Consider the following 19,784-nt stretch of genomic DNA (forward strand, 5'->3'; position numbering starts at 1 on the left):
GGCAGGCAGATTTTTTTTTTTTTACCATCTGAGCCACCAGGGAAGCCCTTAAATAACAATACTGGTATTAAAAAATAATATCAGTTTTCTCAATTAAAGAGAAAAAAAAAATCAGCACTTGTCTGGCTTTTGAGATCCTCCATCCTGGTTCAAACTCCCCACTGTCCTTCCTTTGCTCGTGCGTGTTCCTGAACACCAGCCTGCCTTTGGCAGCTGCTCCCGCCTCCCCCAGCCCCCATCCTCTCTTGCCCTCTCCCAGCCCCTTTCTCACCCCCTCCCAAGCCCTCCAGCCCACAGCTGTTCCTCTCCGGGGCCAAGGCTGCATCTCTCACCCCCGTGGCCTATAGGAAAGAGCAGAGGAGAGCTGCTGAGAGCCAGGAGGGAGCTCTTGAAACACACTGTCCAGCCACGTTATACAAGAGGTTGGGGGTCTGTCCAAGGTCACAGAATCGACTCCAGCAGCAGCCCAGGGGCTTCCAGGTGCTTGAAGTTGTCAGGGGCCTGGGTGGGAACCGCAGGTCCATCCCAACCCCGCGTGCTCTTCTGGAAGGTGCCCACCTTCACCTGGTGAATTTTCTCACCAGTAAAGTGGAGCAGCGAGAGCATCCACCTCATTGGTGGCAGGTTTAATGTGACAGCATCTGTAAAGCCTGGGGGCGGGGGGCGGGGGGAGGGGCAGGCAGGGCCTGCTCCAGCCTGTCAGCTCTTTCCTCCATCGCCCCCTCGCTGGCAGCAGCACTGCTTGAAAGGGAGAGGACGGGGCCCGGCAGATGGACAGAGGGGAAGCCCAGCCTGAGGCCAGGTGGGCTGGAGAACAGGCATGTGGGCCGGCCTTCCGGGTGTTTCTCCGGATGAGTCCGCTGGAGTGAACCGGGGTTAAGTGGCCGCCAAGGTCATACACACACACGCACGCACACACTTCACCCGTGGGGGTCAGGAGGTGGCCTGGAGGAACAGATGCTATACCAGGGCTTAAGTGTCTGCTCCTGCCTGGCCCAGAATGTCGACCCAGCTTCCCAGCCCACCGGGGAGAATGGTCTGGAGTTCTGAATCCTGAAACTGCTGGGGGAGCAGGGAGGCCCCGGCCACAGGGTGTGGGGCGGGAGGCTGCTGTGGTCCTCCACCACCCCTAGCCCCAGACTTCAAAGCTGCTGTGCTTCTGCTCCAGGGCCCCTGCCCAGGCTGGGGAGGTGCCCAGCCTGCAGACGTGTGCCCGGCCCCAGGGTGGGGGGGTGGGCATGTGCATGGGCAGGCTTCACTGTCCTCCCTCCGCCCCCAAGGTCCTTGGGGAGCCTGGACATTCCTGCAGACTCCCCACAACCCCCACCCCTGAGAGGCGGGCTTGGCACCCCCCACCCAGTTAGCACGTGGGCTCCAGGTATCACAGCCTCACCTGGTGGGACAGCTGTGGTAACACAGAGGCAGAGTGGGACCCACTTGGGATGAGCCCCCTGCCACCTCCCAGGGCTGCCCACCTCTTGCAGGACCCAGAGGACCTGAAGGGTGTGGACTGGGGCTCCCCTCTTCCCCGCCAAAAAGCCAACAGCACACAGGAACACCAGAATCAGCTTCTTTATTCAAGCCCCCAGTGTGCAGCAGACCCCACCCCGCCTCCATTCCTGGCTTCACCCTTGCACTGGCGCCTGCCCCGCCCACACCCCCAACCCCCACCCCCACCCCCAAATCGGTACTCCTTCAGCGGCGTCCCGCTGGGCTCAGGACCTCAGCCCCTGGAGCTCTGCTTCAATTTTTGAATTTTCCCACCAGCGGTTTGGAGGGCCAAGCCCCCAGGCCCTGCTGGTCCAGGAGGACGGACAGCTGCTGGCGAGCCTCCTGGTAGGGCCCAGCCTACGGCGGGAGGGGTGCAGGTGAGAGGGGGTGCTTGCTGGGAGTGTGGGAAAGAGGGCTGCGGGGGTGGGAAGGTGCTGACCTTGGCTGCCTCGTAGGTCTGCAAGGCCAGCAGGTGGGACTTCCCAAGGGCATGGGCAGCCTGGCGGAAGGCCCGGAGAAAGGCAGCCTTGCAGAGGCGGGAGGGAGGCCCGGGGGCAGTACTGGGAAGGACAGAAAGGGGCCCAACATCAGGGGAGGGCAAAGGAGGCCCGAGCCAACAGGCCCGCGCCACCCTCTCACACCACCTCCACCCTGACCATCTGGGGTGGGGGGTCACATTGCTGGTAAGAGGCTAGTGGCCAGATGCATCTTCTTTCCCCACAGGCAAGGGGACAGGGACCCCCCGGGTTGTCCAGCCAGCCCCTAGGCCCTTCTCACTCGGCCTTTCACACGCCCCGTGGCCACATCCACCACCTCGATGTCAGGGTCCCCCAGGCTCCAGTTGAGGCTCAGGCCCTGGCAGGTGTTGGGAGTGAGGTTGGAGGGGGCCACCGAGGGCCCTGCAAAGAGGTGCAGCGTGGTCCGGGTGTAGGGGGCTGGCAGGCCCGGCCCCACGAGCCTGTCGAGGCTGGGCCGGGTGTGGATGGCCCGGCTCAGGGTCGGGGGGTCGTGGCAGGTGTCGGCTGTGGGGCGCAGGACAAGGTCTGAGTCTCTGTGCCCCCACCTCCCCGCCTCACGGCCCGCCCCTGCCCTCCTGCCCTGCGGGGCTCACCCAGGACCAGGCTGGTGGTGTAGAGCGGGGGCAGGAAGTGGGCCAGTAAGGCCCCCCCCAGCCCCAGGACGGCCCAGCGTGCCAGCTTGTCGCTTGCTGAGAGGCAGCCCACGTGGGTGTCACGGAGCGCGGGGGCCACGTAGCACACGGGCTTCAGCTCCCCCTGGATGTGGGCCTGCAGGCGGAGGGGCGGGCCGTGCAGGAGGCTGCCCTCCAAGGACGGAGGGAGGCTGTGGAGGACCGGGGCGGGGGGTCAGGGCCCCTCTCCCAGGCCCATGTGGCGCTCCCGGGTGCGGCCCCCCCAGGCTCTCCTTCGCCTGGTACCCCACATACTAGATATCGTAGGCAGCTCCCTTGGGGGTGTTGCTAACGTAGAGGTGCAGGAAGATCCGGGGCTTGAGGGCGAAGGGGGGTCCAGGCCCCGGCTTGGGGGCCAGCACGGACTTCTCCTTGCCCGTGGGGCCCCCCTGCGTGGCCAGCAGGAGCTGCCGGAACAAGAACCTGGGGGCGGTGGAGTGGCAGCTGGGGTGGTCCTGTCTCCCCAGGGCGGGCTGGGCAGAGGGCCCCCCTCCACCCCTCACCTCAGCAGGGCCCGGCGGGCCACCACCAGCCCGTGACAGTCGTGGAGCTGCCGGCCCGAGAAGTCCAGCCACCCAGTGCAGCTGCCACCACCGGTGCCCAGCGCCACCAGCTGGTAGGTCTCCTTGGCGTGGCCCCTGGCACCCGGGACCTCTGCGGGGAAGGGGGCAGAGAAGACCGGCCTGAAGCAGGGCGCCCAAGGGCCTTCCCGGGGAGGCAGGGGCAGGGCTGCCCTACCTCGCTCCAGGATGACCGCGGCCACGGTTCCCTTGCAGGCCCGGTACGGCGAGCTGGCGTCCACCAGGCGGTCGAAGCCCGCGCTGACCACGGCCGCGCAGCGCTGCTCGTGGGTCACAATGTTCTCTGCAGGGGAGGGAGGGGGCAGAGGCGGCTTCACAGGCCATGCCCTCCCATGCTGGGGGTGGGCGTCACTGGGGTCTCACCTACCTATGCTCAGAGGAGCGAGAGGAGGCTGGTTGGGGGTCTTTGGGGGCTCTGGAAGAGAGACAAAGGGTGGGCTGTCATGGGTGCTGGGACTGCCCTCCCATCCTCCATCCTTCAGGAATCCAAGAGGTCCCACTAGTGAGCGGTGTGTGTCGGGGGTGGAGGTGGGGGGCTCGGGTTATCCTCCAGAAGCCAAAAGTCCCTCAGCTGCCCCCAGCAGTCCCTGGGCCCAGGGTGGTTGGGCTTCAAAGGACGTTAGGGCAGGGGTCTGCTCACGTCTCCACCCCCAGCTCCCTGCAGGCCGGGTCCTGGTGCCCGGATGGTCTCTGCAGCAACTCACCCCAGGCACACGTGTGTTCCCGCCCCCTCCGCGCCCTGGGTTACCTGCCCCTGCGGCTGGGCCCTCCAGCTGATGCCGGATGTAGTGGAGGGCAGAGAGAGCCGCCTGCTGCTTGGCCTCCAGCTTACTGTTGGCGGTGCCTGGGGGGCAGACCACCCCATCCAGCTCCACGGACACAGAGAAGGGCGAGCAGGGATCTGGGGAAGGAGAAGCTGAGAAGTGGTACCGTGCGCTTCATCCTTGTCCCGGGCGCTTCCTAGCAGGACCACGACACCTGCCAGCAAGGATGACCAGAATGACGGGCAGACAGCCTGCTGAGCTCTGTCCATGCCCGCTCACAGATCCACACCAGCCCCTCTGAAATAGGTCTCTGTGACCCCATTGTACAGAGGGGGACAATGGGGGCAGGTGGACAGCGACCCCAGGTGCTGTCAGGACCTAGATCCAGGGCTGCACTGTCTCCAGGAGGAAGGTCCCATCCCCTCTCAGACACACTGCTCTATTTCTTCTCTACATGAAGCTCGTCTTCCAAACATGACCACTCCAGGTATTACTTAGGACACAATAGAGACAGATGAAAATCCTAGAACAGGGATCAGTTGGTCAAAGGGCATATATTTATTTCTATTCACAGTATTTGCTGTTACCTGCTGCTAAATTGTCTCCTAAAAGGGCTGTCTATTCCTTTTGAAAGAACCCGAATTTCAGTACCCCTCCCTAGCGTGGAGATTCACCTACTGTAAAAGAGCAACAAGAATGCCAGTTAGGGAGACTTCCCTGGCCGTCCGGTGGTTAAGAATCTGCCTTCCAATGCAGGGGAGGTGGGTTCAATCCCTAGTCAGGGAAGTAAGATCCCACATGCCTTGGGGAAACTACTGAGCCACGGCTACTGAGCCCACCGGCCACAAAAGACCCCACATGTGTCAATGAAGACCCCGCGTACTACAACTAAGACTCAAGGCAGCCAAATAGATATTTACAAAAGAATGCCAGCTGGGAGATGCAGAAGGAAGGGTGGCATCAGGACTCTCTGGCAGCCAGTGCGGTAATAACCAGCTCTGGCCACAATCATCAAAGGATGCTACAACCATGGGGGGGATGCAGTTCTAGGGAATAGGATGCTCACACCACCTCAAGATGCCCTGCTTGGATGACTGATGACACACCCGGAGGGAAGTGAAGGCACCTTGATCAGGCCCCCCGAGCTGACACCCCAGGGTAGAGTAAGATCTCAGGCCCCCTGGCAGGATGCACGCCACAGACACGAGGTTGCCACAGATGCCTCCGCTGGTTATGCATCACTTGAACCCAATCCTGAGGAAACAGACAAACCCAAACGGACAACTTTCTACAGAATAACCAGACCTTATCCTTCAAAATCATCACTGTCCTGAAGCCAAAGACAGCCTGAGCAACTGTTTCAGATAAAAAGAGGTTAAACAGGCTGATGTAATAAATGTGCTGGATTGGAAAAAAAAATGCCCATCACTGTGACAAGTAGCAAAATTTGAACATGGTAACTAAGTAATGGTATTATATCAATAGGCTTCCCCGATAGCTCAGCTGGTAAAGAATCTGCCTGCAATGCAGGAGACCCTGGTTCTATTCCTGGGCCAGAAAGATCCGCTGGAGAAGGGATAGGCTACCCACTCCAGCATTACTGGGCTTCCCTTGTGGCTCAGGTGGTGAAGAATCCACTTGCAATGCGGGAGACCTGGGTTCAATCCCTGGGTTGGGAAGATCCCCTGGAGAAAGGCTACCTACTCCAGTATTCTGGCCTGGAGAATTCCATGGACTGTATAGTGCATAGCGTCACTTGTTAAGTTTCCAGAATTTGATCCTTGTGCTGCAATTATATAATACTATACCCTTGATCTTAGAAAATACATGTTGAAATGTTTAAGGGGTAATTAAGCCTTCAGATTGTTCAAAACAAATTAATGTGGATATTTATATATAAATATATATATAGAGAGAGAAATACAAAATATGACAAATGTTAACTGGAGAATCTGGGTGAAGAGTTTATGGGAGCTCTTTTATACTATTCTTTGAAAATTTACCAAAATGAAGAATAGAAATGACAAAAAATGCCTACCCACGTCGACAGTGGAAAGAGGGACCTTAGGCGGAAGGGAGTGGCAATATTACTCAGTGGTTCGGCTCAGGCTCTGAAACCAGACTGCCCCCTGGCAGCTTCAGCCTCATCTGTAAAGCGGTGGTAATGGTATCTGCCTTTCTTGAGGAATACTTGTGAGGACTCAATGAGTTAATGTGTCTGCAGACCTTCAAATAACACTTGGTCTGTCCCCCAGAACTCATGAATGTTAGCTGTCACCACTGGTATTGAATTGATTTCCTTCTTTTTTTTTTTCAGTTGCAGCATGCGAAGTCTTAATTATAGCATGTGGGATCTAGTTTCCCAACCAGGGATCAAATCCGGGCCCCCGGCAAGGGAGCTCAGAGTCTCAGTCACTGGACCACAAGGGAAGTCCCTATTTTCTGTATTCTTGATGCTCTGGCAGTTGGGGGTTTAATTCTGGAGAAACCATCCCTCCCAGGACTAGCTAATTCCTCGACATAGCAAACCACTTCTCTGCGAGCTCACTCTTTCATATAAAACCCAACCAATCCAGAGCTCACGCCCCAACCACAGAACTCTCTGACAAGCCAACATTCCCCATGCCCTAAATCACCCCTGAGGCCAGGTACTAGGCAGCTAGGAACCACCCCATAACCCCTAAACTTATCCAGTGTCTTGCTTTCATCAATCCTAATCTCACTCTGCATAGGTACCCTGCTCCAACCATTCTTTCCCAAGAAAACCCAGTTAATGCCCTGGGCTGTGCCTGCCCCCCTCCTTTTCCTCCTGGCCACCCCATCCTTTCCTGCACAGCCCTGCATGGCCATCTGTGCCTCCTGTTTCTAGGAATCCATACTTGCCCCTTCGTGACAAGCACTCTCACGTCTGCTGTCTTAACATACCTGATTAAAACAAATCCCAGGTAGATTTTTTTTTTAAATACATTATCTCGTTTTGAGTTGTTCAGTTTGAGGTTCTCCTAGGAAGTTTTACAAATGCTCCCAAAAGTTCTTAGAAGCAGGGAATGTGCTGGCTGAAAGTTGGGAATCTGAATCTAGGAGGGACCTGGTGATTGATCTTGGTGGTTTCAGGAGGAGGCCTGTAACCATTACACCTGTATACAGTGTTGCCATCATTAAACTGTATCTGATAACCTCTTTGAGTTGGGGTGGGCTGGCCCTCACTTAGGCACCTCCTCTCCAACGCTGGCATGGCAACTGTAATTGTATATAATGGACTTCAAAAAAGCCTGCTGAAAGGCTGGGTAGCTTGAGGCAGGTCCTTTAACCAACCTGAGCTTCAGATTTGGCCCCCTTCACCTGCTAGTTAGAAATCTGGGGTACCTGGTGCCCCTGGCACCATGCTGCTCACAACAGGCCTACCTCGGGCCCCAGGCTCAGGCCCAACTCAGTCTTCCTGGCTTCATTTGAGAACAGCCCAGGGCATGCTGCCATCCCAGCCCCCTGGGCCTCACCTGCTGTTTGGCTTTCTCGAAATATCAGGGAGACACCCAGATTGGCCGCGTACTGAGTAAGTGAGGCCACGGCCTGGCCCAGTGGCGGGTCTTTGAGCTGCAGGCCCCGATGTCTGGTCATCTTCGGGAAGTCCCCGGCGGGCCCTGCGGGTGGTACAGCGACCTTCAGGGACCTCCCCATCCTTCTTGTGCCCAGCCGCCCCCAGCTCCCCGATCCCTGCCCGCACCCAGGCCTCACCATCCCCAGCCGCCGCCGAGGCCTGGAGCTGCCCGCCCGGTTCATCATTCTCTGCGTTGGGGGCGGGCGCAGGCTCTTGGCCCAGACTGGCCGAGGGCTTCCAGGGGCTGGACCCTGGGCTTATCTGCAGTGATGCTGCCAGACGGGGCTTCCTGCGGACACTGTCATCAGTGCCCAGAGCTGCGCTGGCCTGTGAAGCCATGGCCGGACTCGAGGGCTGGAGGGGACAGTGGGCACGTTCTGGCGCCACCCGCGCCCTTTTACACGCCAGAGCGAGCGCCCACGTGGGGAGAACGTGGTACAACTGTCGCGCATGGTGAGCTCCGCCTCCCACCTCACTCGTAGCCAATGAGAGCCCATAAAACTGTAGCAGGACAGTATGCCCAGCCAATGGGAAGGCCAGTCTCCCAGGCAGCCAGAGCCTGGATGTGGACTAAGTGGCCACCTGGCCAACCACCTTACTACAAGGGCGGGGCTCCGGGAGTGTAAGCTGAGGGTGGAAGACAGGGCCCTCCTATCATGTTCTTCTCTGCGCTTGCTTGCGTGGTATTCGGGAAACAAAGACCAGGGGAGGAGTCTGGGGACCCAAGTTCAGCACCTCACCCCTGCTGCCGTCCAAGGATGCCCTGCACTCCCCATTTTGCCAGCCTGCCCTCCCCAGCTGCTTAAGCAGCTGAGTCTAGAGGAGGATGGGAGGTGCTCATTCTGTAAGTGATGGTGTTTTCATTTGTAGCAGCCTCACAGACTCTTTCAGATCAGTCGCTCAGTCGTGTCCGACTCTTTGCGACCCCATGAATCGCAGCACGCCAGGCCTCCCTGTCCATTACCAACTCCCGGAGTTCACTGAGACTCACGTCCATCGAGTCAGCGATGCCATCCAGCCATCTCATCCTCTGTCGTCCCCTTCTCCTCCTGCCCCCAATCTCTCCCAGCATCAGAGTCTTTTCCAATGAGTCAACTCTTCGCATGAGGTGGCCAAAGTACTAGGGCCTACATTTAAAATCTGTTCACCTTAAGCCTTCCTGAAGCCAACTGTAAGTGTTCCACGTGGGCTCTAGCTAAAATTAGTCATTTGATATCCTGCCCTCCCCACCCCACCCCTTTTTTTTTTTTCCTCAGAAGTGAATCTGGATTGGTTTGTAAAAACATGTCAAGATAGCAATTCTTAAAAATGAGGGTCTAGCGATGAAGGAGAAATAACAAAAATAAAGTTAAGGATGAAGACAATTTACATATGGCTCGCTACCATGCAACACAGTTGCTTGAAGGAGATGGAAATTTTAACAGTCTTGAGGAGCCAGTGACTGGGAAAATGTGACCAGTTACTGAGTTTATGGTCTGTAAGTTTTGTTACTGTTGCTACTGCTGCTGCTGCTTGCTACCTTCGGATCTGAACACGAGCCAGGACGGGGGCAATGTGGACACTAAAGCAATAGAGAAACAGTTGGTAGCACCTGTTAACATTTGACTTGGAAGAGCAGATGTGGAGCAATCAATCTCCCAAACGGTTCAAGGATTGACCTCAAGAAAGGCAATTCTGAGGACTTCCCTGGTGGCTCACGGTAAAGAATCTGCCTGCAATGCAGGAGTTGCAAAAGACGCAGGTACGATCCCTGGGTCAGGAAGATCCCCTGGAGGAGACCATGGCAACCCACTCCAGTAGTCTCGCCTGGAGAATCCCATGGACAGAGGAGCCTGGCAGGCTTCAGTCCATGGGGTCGTAAAGAGTCGGACACGGCTGAGTGACTTCACTTTTAATTTCCTTTTACTTAATTTCCAGTGCCCGCGGCTCCGTCTGCACTCGCATTCTCCCTCCGCCCGGGAGGTGTCGCTCTGGAGCGCCCCTGAGGCCGGGCTGGGAGGCGGGACTTCCTGTCTTCCAGGAAGCATTTCCAGCCCAGCCCGGGGACGCGGTTCATCGCTTCTGTGCGGCTGTCGAGTTGAGGGCTCGAGAGCTAGGGTTCCGCCTTGGGGCTCCCTCGTGGCACGAGGGTCAGGCGAGCGTCACGCTGAAGTCGGTTTCCCCGAGGAGCACGGCGCGACGGGATCACGTAAGTGCGCGCGCCGCCCCGACGGGACGGAGGGGCGGGTCCTCCTGCTCCCGTACACAGGCTCCAAACTGTGTGGCTTTGGGACGAGTCGCCCAACCTTTGCAGAGTAGGTGGTGAGCAGCCGGTGGCTCATGGAGCGGGGAGCATCAAGCCGTTGTAAAGCATCGTAGCAACAACTGTCTGGCACACAGCGCTTGGTGCGAGATGCCTGCTGTTCTTGGGTTGAAATTCTGGGGCCTCGACGTGGAGTGGAAAGAGGCGGATGGGGAGGACGTGGGCGAGTAGAGGTCTGAAGGGAAGGGCCTCCCCGAGCCCCTCTCCCATCCCCCGGCAGGCGCACCTATTGCCGTACCCGGCGTTCGTGCAGACACGAGGAAACCGGAGGTCTAAATTAGAGTCCGGGAGAGACGAGGGCGGGAAGTCGAGGCTGTCTTGTCTCCGGGCTTCTCTGAGGTCGTGGGCTCCACCAGCTCTCTCAGCCTCCCTGCGTTTGTTTGAGACTGTCTAGTTCCTTATTCTTGGATTTGTGCCTTCAGCTTTTACGTACTGATTTGAGTTCAGTTCAGTCGCTCCGTCGTGTCCGACTCTTTGCGACCCCATGGACTGCATGCAGCGCGCCAGGCTTTCCTATGCATCACGTAGTAAATAAGGCAGGCACTGGGGATAAAGTCCCTTCCCCATGGGGACTCTCAGAGCAGTTTGGAATCACATAGCTTTACCTTTAAATATCTTATCACACATCGCAATGCGTGCTCCAGAGGAGGGATGCAGGGTGATGTGGGACAGAGCTGGGGGAACCAGGAGAGGCTTCCTGACTCAAAATCTGAAGGATGGGGGCAGAGTTTATAGGTGGGTAGGAAGAGCAATGGTGTTCATTTTTAGTGGAGAGATAGTGTGAAAAGGTCCTGTGGTGAAAAGACGCATTCCCACCACTGTCCTCTCCTGTGATGGAGGAGAAAGACAGCAACAATCAGATGCCAGGGGGTCAGAAATGAATCAGATCCAGTTCCTGTCCCAGAGAGCAGTCCCGAAGAAGAGAGAAGGCATATAAACCACAATTAGAATGAGGCTGACCTGTGCCCTGAGAAACACATTCTTTTGACAGGTTTTTTTTTTTTTTTTTAATTATTTATTTATTTACATGACTGCACTGGGGCTTAGTTGTGGCACTCAGAATCTTTAGTTGTGGCATTCGAACTCTTAGTTGCAGCATGTGGGATCTAGTTCCTTGACCAGGAGTCGAACCTGGGCCCTCTGCATTGGGAGTGAGGTGTCTTAGACACTGGACCACAGGGCAAGTCCCTCGTTTGAAAAGTGAAAGTGCTGGTTACTTAGTTGTGTCCAACTCTTTGTGACCCCATGGACTATAACCTGCCAGGCTCCTCTGTCCATGGAATTCTCCAGGCAAGAATACTCCAGAGGGTTGCCATTCCCTTCTCCAGGGGGTCTTCCTATGCAAGAATCAAACCTCAGTCTTCTGCATTGCAGGGAGATTCTTTACCATCTACCAACATTTACTGTGTGGTGAGCACTTTGGGAGGCGCTCAGAGTACCTGGATGTATAGAAGTTACAAAATAAATGGATACGTGCAGTGGTAGCTCTAAGGGGAAAGGTTTTGCATCGTCAGGCTCTGAGGCTGGTGCTTGCTTCTGGATGCAGGGAGAGTAGTGGTTCAGACCTGGGGTTTTGGAGCGGCCAGAGGATCGCACTATTAGCCTTGGGCAAGTTGCTCTTTCCCAGCCTGTTTCCTGACCTCCATACTAGGGGCAGGAGAATAAAACTTGTAGTACCATGTCGGCAGATGCTGGCACTCGGTAAGTGAGAACTGCTCTTATTTTTGCAGCTAATACAGGATATTATTTTATCCTTTATTAAACAAAAAGCTGCTTATTTTGTTGTTGTTGTTCACACTCTTTGTGACCCTACAGACTGCAGCACACCAGATTTCCCTGTCCGTCACTATTTTTTGGAATTTGCTCAAGTTCATGTCCATTGAGTCAGTGATGCTATCTAACCATCTCATCCTCTGCCACCCTCTTCTCCTCCTGCCTTCAATCTTTCCCAGCTTTAGTCTTTTCCAATGAGGCGGCTCTTTGCATCAGGTGGCCAAAGTATTGCAATTTCAGCTTCAGTCCTTCCAGTGAATATTCAGGGTTGATTTCCTTTAGGATTGACTGGTTTGATCTACCTGCAGTCCAAGGGACTCTGAAGAATCTTCTCCCACACCACAGTTTGAAAGCATCAGTTCTTCAGCACTCAGGCTTCTTTTTGGTCCAACTCTCACATCCATACATGACTACTGAAAAAAACCAAACTTTGACTATATGGACCTTTGTTGGCAAAGTGATGTCTCTGCTTTTTAATACAGTCTAGGTTTGTCATAGCGTCCCTTTCCAAGGAGCAGGGATCTTTGAATTTCATGGCTGCAGTCACCAAAGCCCTTTGACATAAACATTATTATTCAATACACAGTTGGTTCCTTTTTGTTGGAAGGTACTGTACTTGACAGTGGGAAGGCAGACAACTCTGGCTTTGGGGAACTTGAGTTTGTCTTGAGAGTGTAGCCTAGAGTGTGGGGCTTGTCTTCTAGGTAGGACCTGTGTAATTATAATGTAATACGTGAGAGCGTGATGGAAGCTGACCCCCACCAGCCACCTTCTAACTTCGGCCCCCATCACTCACCCCCTAGTTCTTCCCATGGCTGCCCAGTTGCTTCTCACATACTTCCTGCCCCAGGACTCTTGCTCTTGCTGTTCATTCTGCCCAGCACCCTCTTTCCCGTAGATGGCATGTTTGTCTCTCTCATTAGGCTCTGTGTGTGCCGAACACCACCTTCATGAAGCTATGGATGCTAAAAAGCACACCCTCAGGCCCTGCCACCCTGTCCCTCCTGGCGGGTTGCTTGGTTTTGGTATAGCACCTACTATTCTTGGGCGTTCGGCAACATATTCATTTGTTCTTCGTTATCTGCTTCCCCAAAAAGATTATCCTCCTCTTAAGACACTCTTCACTCTCCCAGGAGCCCCGGAAGCCGCTGTCCAATTCAGATCTCTGAGGAAGGCCAGGGTGACGGTGGCTCCTGTTTTCAGGATGGACTTCCCCAGCTCCCTCCCACCCTCGTTGTTCATGACCGGCCCCCTTGGTCAGAGCGATGTCCCTGACCTGTCGTTCATGTGCAGCTGGAGAGACGCGCTGACCCTCCCGGCGTCCTCACCCCAAGGCTCTCAGGTGAGGATGGCAGGGAGAGCCTTGGTGGCTCGGGGTGGGGGGGGCATCGTTTGGCACCCCCATCCTAGAGGTCACACCAGTTGGCAGGAGTGCAGGGTGGGGGGCTTTGGTACAAATCTACTAAGACCCAGGCTCAACCAGAATCCCGTCCTTTGGGGACCTAGGGCGCCCTACCATGCACAGATGGTTTAGCCTCCTTCCTGGCTCCCTCTCCCCCCGCCTTCTCCTTCCTCTGTTTGTTCAATGAATACTCACTGAATAGCCCTACTGTGTGCCAGGTGCCTTATCAGGCCCTGGGGATCCAGAGTGAGTAAGTCAGATGTGCTCCCTGCCCCTGGGGAACAGTTAGGTGGAGTAGGGACTGACAAGTGAATAGGCCAGAAGATAAAATCATTTCAAAGTGTGGACATCTCTGAGCGAAACCAAAAGGATGCTGGAGCCGCACAGTGCACGGTGAGGGGGTGGGGAGACCTCCTGGGACAAGAAGGACACCTGCTCTTTCCCTGGACGCCTAAGCCATTGGCTGCCACTTGGAGACAGGCTGGCTAAGGGTTACGCCAGGCAGAGGCACGTGGGTGAGAAATTTAAGACAGACACTGGGGGCGCGGGGTGGGGGTGGTTGGCGGAGCTCCCTTGACAAGGAAGGGCTTCCATCAGGAGCCTCACCTGCTGCTCTCCGTCCCGAGTGTGGAGCTGAGTTGTCTGAGGCCAGCCCTGCAGGGGCGGAGAAGGCAATGGCACCCCATTCCAGTACTCTTGCCTGGAAAATCCCATGGATGGAGGAGCCTGGTGGGCTGCAATCCATGGGGTCCCTAAGAGTCGGATACGACTGAGCGACTTCACTTTCACTTTTCACTTTCATGCATTGGAGAAGGAAATGGCAACCCACTCCAGTGTTCTTGCCTGGAGAATCCCAGGGACGGGAGAGCCTGGTGGGCTGCAGTCTATGGGGTCACACAGAGTCGGACACGACTGAAGTGACTTAGCAGCAGCAGCAGCCCTGCAGGGGAGCGTTAAAGCCTGTGGGCGCCTGCACGGTCTCCCGAGTGTAAGTGACATGAGGGTGAGATCCGGACCGGCTAGTGAAGGCCGGGCAGTCCTCCGAGAGCAGTGCAGCCTGGAGCTGGGAAGCACAGACTGGAGTCAGGCTGCCTGGGTTCAGATCCCAGCCCTTCTCTTTTCTGGCTGCTGCCCGGGACCAGGGACGGCCTCCCCTCTCCTCCCATTTTCTTCATCATTAGTGACAGTGACCAGCTTGGCAGGCCTGGTGAGGACTGAAGGAGTTAAGAAGAGACAAAAGCTGATGACAGGGCCTGGCCTGGGCGCTCGCTCACTGTTGCATCATGGCTGTGGTTGTGTTTCCTCAGGACAGCGTGCCGCACGTGGCCAAGGCTCTGCTCTGGGAGCCGGACATGCCTGGGCCCCTGCCCTTGCTGCCTCCTGGTCCCGGTAAGGAGCTTGGGCTGGGGGCCCCGAGCTGCTCCCACTCACTGCTTCTTCCGCAGCTCCTGCCCTGAGGCCTTCCCCCGACACCCCCTGCCGATTCCTTCCACCCAGCAGGGTCCTTGGCACCTCTGGGCACTGGGATACCTGGTTCCATTTCAGTCCCTTCCCAGCCTCCCTCTTCCCTCAGATCCCTGGGACCCCGGCCTGACTGCCAAAGATCTGCTTTTCCGGGGAGGCTACCAGTTCCGGAGACATCCCCGAGCCGTGCTGGATGTTACTGAGCAGGTGCGCGGGCCTGCCCGGTGGACAGTGCCGTGGGCCCGGGGCTATGCCTCCTGACCCGGCCTCCTCTCCTCCCGCAGATCAGCCGGTTCTTGTGGAACCACGGAGACATAGCCTTTGCACCCCTGGGGAGGCTACTGCTGGAGAATTTCAAACTGGAAGGAGCACATGTGAGTAACCCTGGCTGGCCAGGAGGGCGGAGGCGCCCCACTTCCCATCGGGGTGGGCCCTAGGGCATGTGAGCTTGACGAGGCCTTTCCACACAGAGCCGCTCTAAGACGAAGACAGTGGTCAGTGTGAAGAGGCTACACCAGGACCTCGGTGGACACCAGCCCTGGGGGCAAGTGGCTAGTGAGAGAGGATGGGTTGGGTAGGCCTAGCCGGTGGTGGGGCTCTGGAAGGATCCAGGCCAGGATGCTGGTTCCCATCAACATTTGCTTCCACCCTCCCCAGTGCGAGCACGAGCCACACTCTTCCTCATACAAATCGCAGCTGTGCTAGCAGTGCAGGGGCAGAAGGACTGCAAGCTCATGGAGCGCAGACATGGCTGCGTCCAGGCGTCAGGCGTTACAGGGCTTTGCCTTGACCCTTCACCTTCTCACCCACTAGCCTCTGCTTGGCTGAGTTCCTAGGCAGACTGTCTCCAGGTGGCAGCAATGTGGTTTGATTCCAGGGAGAGGCCACTGATTCCAGGGAGAGGGCTAGTGGCCTTCCTGAGGCACCAGCAGAAGTCCCAGGAAGGGTGTGCTTGGCTCAGTTTGGCTTGGCTTGGGTGTCATGCCAGGCGTGAGCTGATCACTGTGGCTGGGGTGACTCCCAAGTGCCCAGGCCTGGGTCGTATGACTGTAGCACAGGAATAGGGTGGGGTGCTCTCGCAGAGGAAGGAGTTCCAGGTTGATTTAAGCACGCGTCCGCTGCACTGGGCCCCCGGCCGGCCTGACCGTCCCGCCGTCCTCTCGCCCCAGCTGTCCCTGGGCTTACCTCAGCCAGCGCCAGCGCCGGTTCTCCATCCTTGGGGCCCCGATCCTGAGCACGTCGGTGGCGAGCCTCCTGGGAGAGCTGCTGCACGAGGAGCTGGCCCTGTGCTGGGAGCGGCTGCTCCTGGATGATGCCTGCACTGGGGGCGCGCTGGCCTGGGTGCCCGGCAGGACCCCCGGGGCCGGGCAGCTGGTCTACCCCGTGGGCGGTGCCATGGACACACTGTGTATCCTCCCTTGCTGAGCACAGGCCAGGAACGGGCAGGGAGTTGTGGGCCTCGAGCGGCCGTAGCTTGTGAACGTGTCCTTAGCAAGATGCCCAGGTTTCCAGAAGGTCAGTCTGACCCCAGAGAGCGAGCCCCAGGTTCTCAGCGACCCTGGCCGTATCCAGCTCCGGGGACCCGTCCGGCAGGTGGTGACCCGCAGCGTGCAGGGAGAAGGTAAGCCTGTGGACGCCTCCCTTGGCTGCTCACTGACCTGCTGCTGACCCTGACCCTCACCCTGACCCTCTCCCTCCTCCAGCTTTGCTGGCTGTCCGCTCTGACCACCACTGTGGCCTGTGGAAGGTCAGCACGCAGGGGCAGCCGGCCCCTCTCCAGGTGCTGCAGGTGGACAAGGGGGCCACAGGGATCAGCCTCAGGTGAGGGGCTTACGGGGAGGAGGCAGTGTGCACGGAGGTAGGCTTGGGAGAAGGAGTGGCCTGGCGTTCCTCACGCATGTGCCCTGCAGCCCTCACCTGCCCGGAGAGCTGGTCATCTGCAGCCGCTCCGGAGCCGTCTGTCTGTGGAGCGCTGAAGACGGGTAAGGCCCCTGCCACAGAAACCCCCACTCCAACATGGGCCCCCCAGAACCCGGCCGGGACCCGGCCAGGGTGCCCAGTCCTCCCCCTCAGCCTGTCCCCCCACCACGGCTGGCCTATCTCCCCAAGGCTGCGGCAAATCTACAAGGACCCCGAGACCCTGGTGTTCCGGGACCCTTCTTCCTGGCGCTGGGCAGACTTCACCGCCCACCCTCGAGTGCTGACGGTGGGTGACCGCACCGGAGTGAAGATGGTGGACACTCAGGTGAGGGCACGGGCGCGGGACCTCTGCCAGTGGGCGTGACAAGCCGCAGGGCCAGCAAGGCCCCGGCCAGTTGGACCCACGGCGGACTGTGGGAGAGCTGACCCAGCGTGTCCCCCAGGGCCCGCCGGGCTGCGGTCTGCTGCTTTTTCGTGGAGGGGCAGAGGCGTCGTGCCAGAAAGGAGAGCGGGTCCTGCTCACCCAGCACCTGGGGGATCTCGGCCCAGAGTCTCTGCACCCCATGCTCCACCTCATCTGTACCCAGGTGGGCTCACCTCTTCTTCTCTCCACCCTGCCCTGTCTCAGGTCACTGGAGACACAGGTCACAGGGCCCTGGATGCAGCCAGGGATGGGGAGGGGCAGAGGGGGAAGAGGTCTGGCCCCACCCCTCCCCTCCCTCTCAGCACCCTGGCGCTCCTGGGTATCTGGGCTTGTGTGCCAGCCTCGGGCAAGGTGGGGAAGGCTATGAAAGCCCCTCTCCCAGCGGGGCCATCAAGACAAGGGACGCCTGCTGGGGAGACACCTCCTGCGCAAAGCCGGGCTACTCTGAAAACCACGTGGAGCTCTGGAAGGGGCCAGCCCAGAGAGACCTGTCCCGTCCCGTCGGTCTCATCCTCGTTTTCTGCCAGTTCTCCCTCTACCTGGTGGATGAGCGCCTCCCCTTGGTGCCCCTGCTCAAGTGGAACCATGGCCTCCGCTCTGCGCCCCTGCTGGCCCGGCTGCTGCCGCCACCGCGCCCAGGCCTCCCCCAGCCGCTGCTCCTGGCCAGCCAGGGTGGGGAGCTGCAGCTGCTGCACCTCGCAGGTGAGGGGCCAGGCCGGGCAGGGGGGCGGGCAGGGCGGACCTGGACGGGGCCTCAGCTACCTGTCCCTCCTCCAGGAGTGGGGGCCTCCACACCCCGCCTGGTGGGGCTCCCCCAGGCTCTCCCCACCAGGAGTGACTCCCTCTCGGCTTTCCCCCTGCTGGAGCCCAAGAGTCACTGGCGGCTGCAGGAGCGTCTGAAAGCACCCACCGTAGGTGTGTTGGGGGCTGGGGCGGGTGGGGAGCCACGCCCCCGCCAGGCCACCTGGTCACTGTCCTTCCGTCCCCAGGTCTGGCTGCTGCCATCCCGCCCCCCGCCTCCACACCAGCGCTGTCGCTCTTCCAGCTTTCCGCGGCCGGAGATGTTTTCCACCAGCGCCTCCACCTCCGGGCAGATCCCGGGCCCAATGCTCGTGCCCCCGCAGCTTCCTGGACACCCCAGGCCACTGCCTGCTGCAGCCGGTGGCTGGAGGCCCTGCTGGAGGTGCCCCTGACTCCCCCGGTGTGGGCAGCACCCACCTTCTCCCACCGCCGGCTGCTGGGTGGCTTCGAGCCTCAGAAGGTGGAGGGGCCGGCGCCCGAGGGTTTCCGCAGGGCCATGGCCCAGGGGCGGCTCCTACAGCGGAGGGACCTGGGCTTGCTCCCCACAGAGGAGCGGCCCCCCGCCCCCGAACCTGGCCCCGAGGATGAGCTCAGCGAGCGTCTGGAGGCAGCCTGGGAGTTCGGGGCGGCGGCCTGGTGGGAGAGGCGGCGGGGCGGCCGCGCGGGGCCCGGGAAGCAGCCCAAGCGGCACAAGCGCCGGACTCAGCTGTCCAGCACCTTCTCCTCCCTCAGCGGCCGTGTGGACCTCTCAGACGCCGCCAGCCCCGCGCCCAGCCCAGACCATACACTGCCCGAGGCCAGGCCCCAGCCCCCGAGGACCCCGCCCTCCCAGGAGCTCACCCAGGAGCCCTGGGCCCAGGGCGTCCCCTCAGAGCGGCAGCAGACCCTCCGGGACTACATGGCTGAGCTGCCGCTCGCACGGACACCCCAGGAGGGGCCTCTGCGCTCTCCTCCCAGACCCCCAGCGTCCGGGCCACGCCCTCCAGGCAGCACGCCCCCCAGGACTGCACGGTCCAGCAGCTGCCCCGAGGGGACACCCCAGAGGGCACCACCCTGCTCTCCTCCCAGACCCCAAGTGTCCGGGCCACGCCCTCCAGGCCTCACACTCCCCGGGATGGCATAGTCCAGCAGCTGCCCCGAGGGGACACCCCGGAGGGTGCCACCCCGCCCTCCTCCCAGACCCCCAGCTTTCTGGCCACACGCTCTGGCTCTCAGCGGCTCCGGAAAAAGCCCCGCATGGGCTTCTGAGGCCTGGGGAGGTTGCCAGCTCCAGGAGCCTGCCATCCTTGATAAGCTGCGTCTTTCGTGGTTGAAACGGGAATCAGAGAACAGTCCCCAGGGGGCAGACCTGCTTCTGGAATGCCTTCGTGAGCGGGAGACGCTCGGAAGCAGTCTGGAGCAACGTCAGGGGAAGGAGAACAGCAAAATAGTCATTTCTCCCGTAGGTCACAGTCTCGGGGCATGTGGTGGAGCTCTGGCAGCCCTGTCCTGAAGGTCGGTGTCGCTGGGATCCCTTCCAGCTAACAGTGTCATGCTGAAGGCAGGGGCTGCAGGCGCGCTTGGGCCCCCAGTGACCTCGGGGCCAGAGCCCCAGCTGCTTGGCGCTGTGGGTGACGGTGAAATGAGCTCCCCAGCTAGCCCGCGCTCACTGGGTGTCAGCGGTGCTTTGTGGTCAGTGTCTGTGCGATGCGGTTCCTAGCACAGTCTAACGTGGAGAGGGAGGCACTTTGGACCCATGTTAGGGGTTGAATAAACCCATGACTGAGCCTGGTGTTGAATGATGGACTTTCTTAGGCTGGCCGTGTCCCCTTCCATGGCTTTCCACGCTCAGTGTTAGGTTCTCACCCTCCGTGGCTCTGTGGCCCCAGACAAGAGCCTGCTTCTGCTGTGGAGAAATCACCCCACCCCACCCCTGGGAACGCACAGGCCCCTGGGCGGGACCTGGGTTTCTTACAATAACGGAGTGGTTCTTGTCTCAGTACCTGGTGGAGTGAATGACCTGTGACTCACCCAGACGTTAGATGATCCAGTAATACAAGGGCTCACGTGGATGCTGAAACGTTTATACCGTGACA

The 19,784-nt window shown here is 58.8% G+C and overlaps 2 protein-coding genes across 3 annotated transcripts; one reads left to right on the forward strand and one right to left on the reverse strand.

The window, feature by feature from the left end:
- Window positions 1-1,696: 1,696 nt before the first annotated feature.
- On the reverse strand, window positions 1,697-8,018 carry ADAD2 (adenosine deaminase domain containing 2). 2 transcript variants are annotated; one of them, XM_070386885.1, is made up of 11 exons: window positions 7,761-8,018; window positions 7,523-7,666; window positions 4,010-4,162; window positions 3,629-3,676; window positions 3,419-3,544; window positions 3,184-3,334; window positions 2,936-3,103; window positions 2,603-2,832; window positions 2,274-2,513; window positions 1,931-2,055; window positions 1,697-1,848 (listed from the first exon to the last, which is right to left on the reverse strand). In XM_070386885.1, exons 1-11 carry the CDS (start codon window positions 7,960-7,962, stop codon window positions 1,744-1,746), a joined length of 1,692 nt encoding a protein of 563 aa, XP_070242986.1. In that variant the 5' UTR covers window positions 7,963-8,018; the 3' UTR covers window positions 1,697-1,743. The 2 variants fall into 2 exon arrangements, with proteins under 2 accessions (XP_070242986.1, XP_070242985.1); XM_070386884.1 differs by lacking the exon at window positions 2,274-2,513 and having other exon boundaries at window positions 1,931-2,051.
- A 1,624-nt stretch (window positions 8,019-9,642) lies between these two features.
- On the forward strand, window positions 9,643-19,475 carry TAF1C (TATA-box binding protein associated factor, RNA polymerase I subunit C). The gene is given in 16 exon segments (XM_070388637.1): window positions 9,643-9,811; window positions 12,832-13,040; window positions 14,408-14,489; window positions 14,674-14,771; window positions 14,849-14,938; window positions 15,035-15,108; window positions 15,734-15,972; window positions 16,069-16,185; window positions 16,268-16,385; window positions 16,475-16,546; window positions 16,674-16,809; window positions 16,928-17,071; window positions 17,436-17,610; window positions 17,686-17,823; window positions 17,898-18,620; window positions 18,623-19,475. Coding segments are annotated over 15 exon segments (2,679 nt in total). The 5' UTR covers window positions 9,643-9,811; window positions 12,832-12,902; the 3' UTR covers window positions 18,958-19,475.
- The last annotated feature ends 309 nt before the right edge of the window (window positions 19,476-19,784 follow it).

The sequence above is a fragment of the Bos mutus genome, chromosome 18 (genome assembly GCF_027580195.1).
Source record: "Bos mutus isolate GX-2022 chromosome 18, NWIPB_WYAK_1.1, whole genome shotgun sequence".
NCBI classification, from domain to species: domain Eukaryota; kingdom Metazoa; phylum Chordata; class Mammalia; order Artiodactyla; family Bovidae; genus Bos; species Bos mutus.

Excerpts from the sequence above, each read along its gene's own strand:
- ADAD2 (XM_070386885.1), bottom strand. The coding sequence starts at position 7,962 with ATGGCTTCACAGGCCAGCGCAGCTCTGGGCACTGATGACAGTGTCCGC. Across the intron at positions 4,163-7,522 it reads TCGAGAAAGCCAAACAGCAG|ATCCCTGCTCGCCCTTCTCT; the intron begins GTGAGGCCCAGG and ends CTCCTTCCCCAG. Across the intron at positions 2,514-2,602 it reads CACCACCAGCCTGGTCCTGG|CCGACACCTGCCACGACCCC; the intron begins GTGAGCCCCGCA and ends TGCGCCCCACAG.